At 38.8% G+C, this 13,630-nt stretch overlaps 1 protein-coding gene across 1 annotated transcript; it reads left to right on the plus strand.

The window, feature by feature from the left end:
• Nucleotides 1–1,462: 1,462 nt before the first annotated feature.
• Nucleotides 1,463–10,058, plus strand: lin7c (lin-7 homolog C (C. elegans)). The gene is made up of 5 exons (XM_085270922.1): nt 1,463–1,667; nt 2,513–2,631; nt 3,517–3,588; nt 3,738–3,947; nt 5,152–10,058. Exons 1-5 carry the CDS (start codon nt 1,631–1,633, stop codon nt 5,317–5,319), a joined length of 606 nt encoding a protein of 201 aa, XP_085127048.1. The 5' UTR covers nt 1,463–1,630; the 3' UTR covers nt 5,320–10,058.
• Nucleotides 10,059–13,630: the final 3,572 nt, after the last annotated feature.

Raw genomic sequence — 13,630 nt, forward strand, 5'->3', positions numbered from 1 at the left:
AACATACTGCAAAAAGATTAAAAACAACAACAAGAAAATGAATATACAAAATTTCTTCAAAACACCAGCGATCCCTTATGAATGAACACAATCACCTCATTTTACCACGCCTCCATCAGCCTGAAGGTAAGTGCGAAGACAGCCAGATCTGAAGATGTTGAAGGAAGGATGGGCCAGCTTCTTCACTGCCCTGCTTGGACCCTTCACAGAAGGCTGATGATGATGCTGTGAGTTAATATCATAAATTTAAAAAAAGATACAGAGGCTTCTGCAACACAAACAGTGGGAAGACGAACAATATCATAAATGATCTGGTCTTCCAGAAAAATCCACCTGAATTACACTATCCCGTCCTCAGCACATAGGACAATGAATCAGCCATTCAACATTTTAGATAAGATGATAAGGATGTGTTTTGTTTATCATGAGCATGAGCCTTAGGCTATTATTTTTTACAAAGATCAAAAAAGTAATCTGCCAATTCAACATTTAATAAAAGAGTGCATAAAGGGAGGCAGGGTGAAGCCCATGGTGTTTTTCGGTGTGACCATAAATCAGGCATATGAGTGAATCCTACAGTATAATGTGGTATTACTTTGCTGTTGCTGAGGAAATAAAAACAAGAAGAAAAAATATTTTAGGAAAACGATGGGTCTACTGTGTTAAGAAAAGAACAAAAGCTGCTGCTCACCAAGTCTTTCCGTGTGTCTGCTTTATGCCACGCCCACATTTGTGATGTCACGTTAGGTATTTTTCATCACCTGTCAAAAGATTTGCGTTCATCGCCCACTGGGGTGTGGTCAGGAGTGAATCATGCTCGAAACTTTCAGGATACAGAGAAGCAGTGCAGCTGCAGTTTTCTGCATTTATGGAGGCTCAAAATGTGATGCAGCTCACCAGTAGGGGGTGGCAGAGAGAGCGCTCATATCAGACGTCAACAAAAAGCCAAATAAAGTTTCCTCTGGCTGGCCCTTGTTATGACAGTACATATTAATGTAATCGTCCTTTGAGCTATGTCTGTGGAGGCTGAGAGAAGCTGTTAAATGGAGAGTTCTCCGCCCCTCAGGTTGGTAAATGGTGATATGGAATCTAGGTTTGGATTCTAGCCAACGAGACCTTCAGTGGGCTATATGCATGGCACAAAATATCCCTACTCTCATTGTCAGCATCAGCAGTAAACATAATAAAATCAAACCTCTGTGCTTAAAACTAAATATGGCATTACTAATATACAACATTTGAAGCTGCTATCTAAGGTGTACGTTTGGACGAATTAAAGACAGGACATTTGTACACTAAAGCGAGGTGGAATATTGGTAAAGCTATGTGTCTTATGTATGTATGATATATCATAGTTTTACACGAGTAGTCGTCTAGTAAAAGGATAGGGTAACAAATACACACGCAGTGACTTTAGAATGTGACTGAACATTCCGAGTTCACAGTTTTACGAGGTTTCCCTGAATGCATCACGACACTGGCAGCTAGCCTAGCCGGCTAACTTGGCTAATCTGATTTATCGTCTCAGTTAAGCGCACATAACGCCAGCCAGGATTACCAAATTTAGTTTTCAGTATTTTTCCTTTTAGCTAACTATCTCCCTAACGCCAAACATCCTCCTAGTTCAATAATGGCATCGCTTGGGGAGCCCGTGCGATTGGAAAGAGGTGAAGTTAATTAGCTAGCTAGCTTTAGCTTAAAAATATTTGTTGTGATATGCGGGCGACATAAACCTAGCCTAGCTAGCATTAGCTCATTAAAGCAAGCGGTTTATTTTTTTGTCTGTGTACTCTGTTTTATGGTGGGATAACGATAGAATAGACATCTTGCGGTTAATTCTTGTATGATTATGTATATATAGTCACCCAGCTAAAGCAGCCACAGCTATTACGGCTACATTTTTGTACTTAGTACATTAGCCACCTAGCTAATATTAATGACAACAGACAGTGATTAGTCAATCTGGCTGGTTTGTTCACTGTATCTTACCATAAAAGAAAGAAGATTTTACAGTTACGCTGGTTGTATCATTATATTCATTTTTGTGACCTGTCTGTAAATAACAAGTTCTGGGTGTGTGTTGCTGAAATGTGCAGAGGAAGCCCAGATTTGTGTGATAGTTTAAACTTACGGGTTACACAAATACACACGTAAACCTTCACGATTAGAAATATTTAATAAAATTACAAATGCTTATGAATTCATTGCTATTAACGTAAGCTGTACATTCACAAAAACAAAATAAACAAAACAAAAACGTGATGCCTGGTGCCTTGAATTTACTTCATGTTACTCTGAGAGTTGCTTTATTATTGCATTATAGCGATTTGTACTAATTGTAGTATGTTCTGGTGACCGTGGGAGTCAAGCTTGTCCGGAGCATATCTATAATCAGAACAAATGTAGTGCAAGTAAATGTGCTCTGACACTGATGTGGGAAACTCTCACTGCCAATGCTAAAATCTACATTTGCAGGCCTCAGTAATGGTTATGTACATGTTCTTGTTGACAGATATCAACCGTGCTATTGAATTGCTTGATAAACTCCAGAGGACAGGGGAAGTGCCTCCCCAGAAGCTGCAGGCACTGCAGAGGGTCCTACAGAGTGAATTCTGTAATGCTGTCAGAGAAGTGAGTCTCTTTCGTCTTGTATCATTCACTTATCAAACACTTAATTAAGAGACATTAGTTCACAGTTTGGAGCTTAACCCTCTGCATCCCAATAGGATTCCCAATAGAATACTCCAGAATTAAGAAAAAGAGTGGAAGTCTGGTAAAAAAGTTAGTTTAAATTTAATGTCCAGCTATATATGACCATTTAAGATTTGTACATTTATGTTTTCAACATCTCTTTATCATTACTTCTTTGTCCTCCTCTTCTTCATCTGGCACATCCACCCCTCCTCTCTGCTCCCTAACCTCCAACTCATTCTCGTTTTCCTCACCTCACGCCTCATCCCCGCAACTGAAATTGAGACTCTAACATAATAAAACATGCATAAACATACTTATTCGTTCCCGATAATATAACTAACTAAATAACTAAAAGTGTACTGCCACTTTGGGACAGCTGATAGCCAGACGGCTATAAGAACAAAAGCTAGTGTATACCAGATAACATTAAGCTAGAGAGTCTGAACAATCACATTTCCCTTTGATAAACATTTTCACATCATATAAGTCCCCTTTTACAAAGTTTTGCAGCCTCCTCGAAATTGATGTGATCGAATGCTGTAAATAGTGGACTGACAACCGACACTGTTTACAGATGTACGTCAGCCATAGTGTGAAATAAAATGTAAAATATTGCAAAATACTTAAATTGCACAGCCATTTCTTTTTTCCCCCAGATTTATTCAAATTTTTAAAGTATACTGTGTCCAAAAGTGTTTGTGACAGTAGTAGAAATATGCTGGCTGCCCACAGCTTTTATGGGTTATAGAAGATTAACCCTTTGGTTTGGTTTGAATTCTTTGTGTTCGCCGGTTGAAATACTGTCCACTAATATCTCCTCAGGTCTATGAGCATGTGTATGAAACGGTGGACATCAACAGCAGCCCCGAGGTCAGGGCCAATGCCACAGCAAAGGTAGACAGTTGTCAGTTACTGTCTGAATACAAGATTTGGTCTTTTTGTAATCTTAATTTCAGACATTTAATTTCTTAAAATGGGTAATTTTGTGCTTTGACTGCAGTACATACAGACGAGATATCTAAACACCACTTTCCTATTTGTAGGCTACAGTGGCAGCTTTTGCAGCAAGTGAGGGACACTCACATCCACGAGTTGTGGAACTGCCCAAGACAGAAGAAGGGTTGGGTTTCAATATAATGGGCGGAAAGGAGCAAAACTCACCAATTTACATCTCACGGATCATCCCAGGAGGCATCGCTGACCGACATGGAGGCCTGAAAAGAGGGGACCAGCTTCTCTCAGTGAATGGAGTGGTGTGTGTGTAATTCACAGCATGGTTTACATTTTAGACTGAGCCTGAGCAAATTCTCTATTTCAGATTTTTTTTTTTTTTTTTAAACAGACAGATATTAGAAATAATACATTCTTCAAAAAAAACGAATGCACAGCTAGATTTTGTTTCAGGATTTTAAAAAAAAGGAACTGCAATCACCGTGCAAAAATCTGGGTCCCATCTACTTGTAAAATCGTTGTTTATTAACTTGTTACACCATAATTTATTAATGAGAACTTGTAAGGCAGGTCAACAACTCTCCCGCTCGTTAAACTCTTCTAGTAGTGCCTTAAAATTAAGCTTATTAAAGCCTAATAAACAGGGGAGTGCTATAAGAAGATATCAGCTTGTAGCTTGGAGTTGTTGGCAACAGTTTGTCCATCATAGGGACTGACAGGATTCAATCAGTGGAATTTGGATCAACAAAGAAAACCAAAAAAATCAATAAAATCCCCTTTGCTCACCTGTGCTTTTTTATTTTCAGACTATCATCATCATGTTGGTTCATTGTTAGCCATAGAGTCTGACAATGATGGCCATTTACCAGCTAAACCTTCTTCAGTAATCCATATTACCAGTGAGCTGTCAGAAAAAAACCTCAGAAACCCTGTGGAGTCTTTGGTGTCTTCTTGCCGCAATGGAAAAGCATTTCCTTATGTCAGTGACAGGAAGCTGTCAATTGTGTACGTTTAGAAATAATACTAATAATAATAATAATAATGATGGTAGTAATAGTACATTGATGTAAATAATGAAGGTGTCAGGTTCCTCTTGTAAAGCTCTGGAAATCTTAATGTGTTCAACATGTTTATTATGGCTTAAAGATGGACACAGTGAGTACTGATGGAACACTGAATGTAAACGTGCCATGCTATTGTCTGGAAGTGTAAATCTCAAAGTTCAGCCAATAGCAATCATCCAGTTGACTTTGTTTATTGCTCAGCTTGTTCCCTCATTAAAATTTCCAAATTGCAGGCTGTTTTATGTGAACAGCTGCTAGAGCTTATGTTGGAACTACATTCACTCCAGTACATATAAAACTCTTGTTTACTCCAAAAGTGGCCACATACCTCGTTGCTCTTGTGTTTAATAATTGGACCCAGTAGGTTAATCTGTAGAGATCATGGACTTTTATCTGTTCCTGGTGAAATCGTAAACTCAATTTCTGTTTCTTTTGCCTTCAGAGTGTGGAAGGAGAGCACCATGAGAAAGCTGTGGAACTCCTCAAAGCAGCTCAGGGCACAGTGAAGCTGGTAGTAAGGTACACCCCCAAAGTCCTAGAGGAAATGGAGTCACGCTTTGAGAAAATGAGGTCGGCGAAGCGCCGGCAACAGAACAACTTTCCCAAGTAGGATTTTCCCATGTTGATGCCCAGCTCCCGTGTCTCTCCTTCTTTAGCCTTCTGGCCATCTGTTCTGATCCCTTTCTCATCTCCCCGCCCCTGAAAAAAGAACAAAAAAAGAACACGCTCATGTTTAGTTTTAGCTCATACATACTGTATATTGCGCTTCTGCCCTTTTCTTTAGCATTTTGATATTCAGCATCGTGTATTGTACTAGACACTACAACTCTAGACGAACACTAGGAAGATCACGATTGTCAGTGTGTGTCACACCATGTGCATTATTTTTGAATTGACAATTTGAATGCAACTTCTGAGACAAACTATACAACTGCTTTGACTGAAAAGGTAGTGTTTTTCAGTGATTTATCAGAGCCACTACCAAGTGCCTCAGGGCAAACACATTTATCTTATGTACTGTTTTTTCGTTTCTCTTCTTTCTTTAGCCGTTTAAATTTCTGGAAATTAAACTATTGTGGCAGGAATTAATTCATGCTTTTCACCTGTTTTCTCAGAGACCGTAGCTTTAGAGGTGCTGACGACAGTCTAAATTAGTTAAAAAGTGATAAGTTGTTAGATTGGTATTATGGCTACCCTACAAAAAGTAGCAAAAGTGCTGGATTATGTTTGAGCGTTCTCTAGGCTTACCCTGCAAGACTTTAACATCATGCCACGCTATAAAAAGCTCCAGTAAGTGATGTAATGGGGTCTCAGCAACTTGTGAACTAAATAGCTGACACCACAAAGAATCGCACATTTATCAAAAAAAAATAAACCCTCGAAACTCTGGAGTCAGTATGACATGAGATGAAAGTCAGTTATTTTGTTTTGACATAAATGAGGAATGTACTGTGTCACATTTTTACTCTGCCAGTGACAGAACTTGATAAGAAGTCAGTTATCCAGTGACCATCAGAATAAGATAAAATTAGGCATTTGTAAAATTCAGCTAGTCAGATGCCTACAGTCTCTGTAAGGCCCTGGTCATGCAAGCCTAGAAACCAAGCTGTGACCCCCTGGCAACCACCGATCATTAGGGAAAAATGTATATTATCCAGCCGATTGGAGATTGTTTGCTGGAGATTGCTGGCTATCTGTGAAATCGACTGCTACAGCCTCAGTCACAAAGGCTCAGAGGCTTGTTAGCAAATCCCTGGAAACCTCTGGTTGCCAGGGAAAATAAGTGTGCTCCCCAACCAGCTGGCAAGTAGTTGCTGCCAGCGACTACGTGAAATGATTAACAAAGAGGTTTGGTTGCTAGCTTATTGCTGTGGTTACTTACAGTTTGCATGGATAATACCAACTTAGCTCCAAATACTCGCCAACTGTTCACTGAGTGAAATTTCAAAAACTGTGACACAAACCAGAAGCTGATCCATTTGCGCCTTTTAAAACATGTTGACAGCAATAGTAAGACACAACTTTTACTTTGAAGGTGAAAGTTCTCCAAACTTGCACTCCCTCAAGTTTCACTATCGCTCAGCGAGTAATTGGCAAGTGTCTGAGATTTTTGGTGCAGCGCCCTCTTCGGAGCTCATTTCCCCCTGCTTGCAAGCAATCACCAACTAGTCAAGGAATACACGTTTTCCCCCTAGCAACCAGAGGACACCAAGGGGTTGCCAACCAGCCTCTAAGCCCGTGTGACCAAAACTTCAGTCACATTAATGCAGCATGTGAGTTTTGATCACTTGTTCAATGAATGAAATGTTAGTACACATACTGTATATAACCTCTACAGTGTTTGGTGTATTATGCTGTAAATGTGCTGCAGTGACATATATCTATTTGTAATCTTTCATCAGTTTTTTTTATTACATTTTGTAACTTAACATCTAGCAAGGGAGTCGTAAATCAAACATTCGCTTAACCTGACGTTTTTTTATTCACATATCGCATTCATGTTAAAGAACAAAAGACGATACAGGTGCTTGGGTAAGATCTATCGACAGCTACTTTTAAAAAAAACATTTTTTGATGCTTGTAAAATGTTAATAAAATGTTAGTAAAGCCCATATTTCAATAATTTACAGCAATAATTTCAAACTTGGTCTTGCCTGCATGTTATTACCAATTCATTTTCCATTCATCTTTGCGCAAATAAGTTTTTTTCTTTTTTCTTTTTTAGGTGGGTTGGGCACAAATGTACTCATATATAATATACAAAATGCATATCATAAAAATGAGAAACACTTTATTACCAAATACTGCCAAACAATCAAGTTTGTTCTGATGTGAATTGTTAAGCAGGCAAATCACAAAACAGTCTTAATTGTCTACTGTATATTTTAATGTGTAGGCTGCCACAGTTACACTTATTCATGTTCCACATTTTATAGTTATGAAGTGGCTGCATGTTTAGCTACTGTGTTGATAGTCATCATAGGGAAATCTTCATTCAGCATCTCAGTCAAACAAGTCCACAAGTCTTGGTTTTCTCTTAAAAATAAAATGTATTGTTTAAATTAAAAAAATCAACTCACTAGATGTCTAATCATCCACCTTTTTTGGAAAAATGTCTACAGGACAGATTTAACTTCAAAGATTTATTCCTAGAGGTTTTTTGTTTGCAGGGTAGTTCTAATAATATGTGTACAGAATTATGGAAACCAGGCTTTTGCTGACTAAGCCATACTATTGTCCAGTCTCAGGATCAACACCTGGCATTATTGAGACAGGAAGGTAGTAACGTAACGGTAGTGATTCCTATCGGTGTAGATTAGCCATCCGATGCCAAACTGTTCTTCAGAAGCGAACCGTTTTATCGAGAGGGAGTCTTATGAGCATGCCGCTGATTGGCGTGTGCGGGCACGATAGATGTGTGCTGTCTGGTTCTTGTGACCATGTCATCTGAAATGAGGTCACTTTGAGTTTCCGTTTGCCTGGTTAGCTGCTCCACAGCTGTTTGTATTTCCATCTGTTTCTTTTATTACTTTATCCACCGTCTCCTGGCGTACTCTGATGTTCCCCAAGTTACTAACAAATCATAAATGGGATGTTCAGAGGTCCATCGGTACTGTTTTTGGGAGGATAAAATCTAAAATCCGGCTTCTGAGCTTTTGGTAATCGATCCTTTAAGTTTTAAAAGACTCGTAAAAAGATTACTGTAGATTAAATCCGTTGAAATGAATCACTGGTTAAAAAGCAGTACCTTTTATTAGTTGAAAGTGGCGTGCTAGTGTTGATGATTTGAATGTCTCTGCACGTTTCCCTCACATCAACTTGCTCAGCTGTTGCTTTGATTAGCAGGTTTTTGTAAGTCAGTGAAAGGGGTCATCGACTCTCATCTGATCGTATGGTACTTAAATAATGCTTTAAATATCACAAGAAATGACGACACATGACGAGTACAGGTAAAATTTGGTGGGTGAATCTCCTGTAATCCATTTATCTTTATGAAGACAGCTGAGTTGAAGGTCAAAGTCTCAAGTAAAACGCGCTGCAAATATGGAATGCACATCAATCATCTATGCAAGGTCTTTAAAAAAAAACCTTTATTGGTGCAAAATAGTTGTCATTTTCCTCCAGAATGTTATTAAACTTACAACAATAAGGCTGTGTAGACGAATGTCTAATGAAATATGACATTCAGCAGGATTTTGAGAAGAGTTGCATGTAGTTGGATGATCCTATGAGATGTTTACAAATTTTGGGAGGTTTTTTGTTTGTTTTTTTGATGTAACATACTGATTACCATGAAGGAGTCAAAGAAGGCAATTGGCAAAACTTTGGGAGATGGCTCTCTATTAAACATTCATAAGCAGTAGTTAACAGGCTATAATGTAGTTGTAAACTAAAAGTTGTCATCAATGTGATGTATTCTCAAATTGTGACAGGCAATAGAATAAAAATATTTAAAAACATTAGAAATGTTCTTACGTGTCCTTACAACTACAGTATAGTGTGGTTTTGTTGGTTACTTGTACACTGCTGTACACACTAAAATGCTAAATAGTGGGATTTAAATAAGCGTTCCTGAATAGTTTCACGTAACAGTTTATTTAAACTACATTGATTATGCTTTTGTTTGGAGGCAGAACATTTAGCACAGCAGTCGGGGTGTACATAAAAGACTTAATATGATGTATAGTTTGTCCCTTGATTGTGTTTTAACTAACATTAGCTAGCTAGATTCACTTCTCACGCACATACAAACATGTATAGTAAATCAGGAAAAAAATGTAATGAGACTTGGTATTGATATTGCACACTCTCCACTGAATGTCACTGACTATAGTCTGATTTTAGTTACAAACCTTTGGTGAGGTAAACCTTCAACTTTCTACCCGTTTTCATTGTGTATTGGTCAATAGAGTATTTTTTTATAATGGTTTTCTTTTTTTGATATTTTTCTCAATTTTTATAAGTGATTTTCCTAAAAAAAAAATCAGATACCAGGAATGATTGGTACTTCCATTTTGACTGTGTACCAGGGCCATATCAGCGCAGCGTCTCTGAAAAGCGGGGCAGATGTGGGACAGATTAACTGTCACAGATCAGCTCCTCTTTTCTGAGCTCTGCACTGATCTCTCCTTTCTTTCTAGGACCGAGACCAAACTTAAAATGTTGATACTGTTTTAGTCGTTGCTTATTTATGATTGCCTGTAGATAGTGTTGTGTTATTTTATGTTCTCTAGTCTGTTTATCTAATTTACTGTGTTACATTGATGTGGAATGTAAAATGTTGTGATGTAGAACATAATAGTTGGACAGGAGGCTCAATAAACCGTGCTTAAGTTTATGACTTTTAAACGTGTTTTTCCACTATCTGTTACACGTTACATTCATTTTTAGAAAGAAAGACACATCTCTGTCACTCTTGTGGTACAAGGTAGGTGTCAAAAAGGTAAATCTATAAAGAAAAGAGTAGTATGGCAGCAGCGCAGCATGAAAAAGGTGGGTCATGTGATCAGAAATGGTAACATGGACCCTTCAGGGAATTCACAAGGCAAATTTGAAAGTGCTGTTGAGGGTGCTGGAGCCAGTTGCTAGTCTATTGCAGGCCTAGCAGAGAGAGAAAGACAGCCATTCACACTCCCATTTAAACTTTGGGCCAATTTAGTCATCAGTTAACCTAACATGCATGTCTTTGGAGCTGGAAGGCACAAAGAGAATGTGCAAGCTCCACGTAGAAATCTGTTCATCTCATCTGCAAATGATTTCTGCAATGCGGATACTTTCTAAGAGCAAAGACACAGGGAATAAGGAAAACTCTGGAAGATGAACTGATGGTTCCTGCTGTCAGAAGAGGTGCAGTCTCAGCAGGTTTTAGCTGCTTGTGTTCTGCTAACCCTGCATGCAAAATAGTACAAAAATAATGAAGCAAAAATAACATCATCTTCTTTCCGTTGCTCTCTTCAGGGGTCCGCCTCCATCTCACCCTATCAAACATCCTCCAGTCCACTGTGTGTCCTTCTTCACTGCATCCATGAACAATCCTCCTTTCCTGGTAGCTCCATCTTAAACATCCTCTGTCATTTCTTATCCTTTCCATTATGGTCACTCCCGTCTTTTTAACTCTGCCACCTCCAGCTTACCCTGCTGTTTTATTGTCAGTGCCACCATCTCCAAACCAAACCATACATCACAGCAGGTCTCATCTTATAAACTTTCACTTTTTCTGCTGTCCTTCTCTCACACTCACCCCTTTTCTACACCCTGCCTGCACTCTCCTCTTCACATCTCTTGTGCGATTAAAATCAATTTAATTAAATTTTATTTATATAGCACCAAATCCCAACAACAGTTGCCTTGAGGCGCTGTAAAGTAAAGATTCTACAATGATAGCTAGAGAGAAAACCACAGTAATCATAACCCCCCCTATGAGCAGGCACTTTGGTGACAGTGGAAAGGAAAAACTCCCTTTTAACAATAAGAAACCTCCGGCAGAACCAGGCTAACATAAGGACGGCCATCTACAGTCTCCAGTGGAGGGTGAGGGGAGGAAGACAGGACAAAAAACACACTGTGGAAAAGAGGCCCTGTCCGTTGCTTCGGATGGCCCCTAGGTTTTCAAACTCAACTGAACTAATGCAGTTACACTGGTCTCATTAAGCATTTTTAGTTGATAAAACTAAGTATTTGAGGTATTTTTAATTTGGAAATTAAACCTCGTCTGCTTACTTGTTCACTAGATGGAAAAATGTCCATTGCATAAGCAAAAAAACTGTAAATAGAAAAGCACTGGCCTTTCTATCAGCTAAAAAGAAGAGACACTAATCAACCAGCATGAGTCAGTGTGGAGAACTGAACTATCAGTGGAGGAAGCAGCTGTGATTTCCCAGCTCAATAAAACAAATATAGGCCTGGTGATCTTTATGGACCCTGGCAATATTTATGTTTTTTTTATTGCATAGTTGTTGTTATTTCTCTCTTTTCTTTCACTCCAGGATGTTTAATTATTTTTTGAAACATGTAGCACTACTTGTTATGGCATAGAGGAAATGGTCAAATATTTGCTTTCACATACTTCCAGATCATCACCAAAACTAAAAGGTAAGGAAACGTGGTCGGAGCATTATGGAAATACCCAAATGGATGTGAAAGTAGAACATAAAAATAAAATCACAACCATGACAATCATGAGTAAGTTCAGAATTCCATTTAAAACTGTATTAATCATTAGATGCATATAGAAAAATCAAGTAGCATAGAAACTGGAAATTCGTTGTCTGAATAAACGGCTTTCGTGTGAATGTGATTCATAAGCCTTTTTCACAGCAGCTATTTTGACTTCTCTAATATAACCAACTATGGCTCTATGCCACAAACATATAGACATACTATGTGGCAGGTTGAAATTAATTTCTGACGTCACACAATCACACAAAGAGAGACACGGCCATCAGGGGTAGAGCGAAATGCATAGGATAACAGAGGGGAACAAAGTAAAGGAACGAATGACATGACTGCGTGAAGGTCAGCAGTTCTTTTGTGTCCATCGTTTTCCTTTATATTCGAAACATATTCAATATGAGTCATCTCTGTGGGCTGATTGCTCCAGAGGGCGGAGGAGCTGACACTCATTGATATCCAGAGATATTTTCTGTTGGCTCCTTCCACAAAAAAGGAAAGATAAAGTACAAATCCATAAAACAAGTATTTCCTAAGGTTTTTTCAATGCAAAGATAAATTGTTAACATTCACAAATATCAAGGCTAATAATACACTATACAGACAAAGGTATTGGGCCACACTTCTTAATCTTTGAAATTTTAAAAGTAAACATTAAAAGGTTCTATTGGGGCTTGTAGTAAAAAGCACCTAAGCCACCAACACTCTGCAGACTCAGAAACTGCAGCGCTCCAAACCTCTGGCATTAACATCAACATGAAGACTGTGCACAGGTAGCTTTGAGGTACAAATCGCCATGAATGATGAAATCCAGAAATAAATGCTTACTCACTAAATGTTATACATCCAAGATCGTTTAAGACAACAGTCTGCCTATCTGACAAGTATCCCTCTCAGGTAACTCCTGCAAGTTTGCTGCTCTTGTCAGTATTAAGTAGTCTTTGCACCCCATCCAGACTGTATATGTCTGAGAGGAAGGAGGTCTGTAACAAGAGCTCGGGCCTGTTCTCCTGGAACCAAGCAGCGCACGTGACAGCGATTCATTAGAGCTGGTTGTTCACACTACAGCTTGAGAGCACAGCACAGCTGCTGCCTTCTCATGGCATTGACGCCATCCGTCGCAGGCTCTCATGTGTGGATGGTTCACTTCGTCTCTTCTGGCAACTGAAATCAATCACACCCAGGACCAAACGCAGCAGCAGCGGGGACAGAAGAAGAGGCAGGAAGCCAAACCGGACCAGGAGCCAAGTGAGCAGTAGCAGCAGACAAGGAGGAAGAAGCTGATTCATGTTCATATACAGTGTAACACACACTGAAATGGTTAGAGGAGAGCTGCTGCAGAGTCATGAAAGCACAAAGCTTCGTGTGCAAAAAGATGCAGATGATTTATAGATATTATCTGATTATTATCTTATCTTATACATGAGTATTGACCCAAATAATGAGGTGGGGATGGACTTCTGCAAACAGCACCAGAAGAAGGCTGATAAAAGTCTCCTGGATGAGATACAAATATGGATTCCCAGTAACCTTTGTGGATCATTTAAGATTTTATTTACTTTTCCTGTTTAACTGGACAGAGTGCAAATTAAAAAACAAGCGAACTATAATTTAATGTTGCACTATGCTGAAATAAATCTCAGAGGTTCGTTCCCACCCATCTTGAAAAATCACAAGATTAAAATAATACATCTACATAAATGTCTTTACTGCTTTTCTTCTTGTTTAGTTCCTCACTATCTAACAGGGTT

Source organism: Mchenga conophoros, linkage group LG1 (assembly GCF_057382185.1).
Source record: "Mchenga conophoros isolate Kocher_MC1m ecotype Shallow Benthic linkage group LG1, M_conophoros_male_GT1.1, whole genome shotgun sequence".
NCBI lineage: Eukaryota > Metazoa > Chordata > Actinopteri > Cichliformes > Cichlidae > Mchenga > Mchenga conophoros.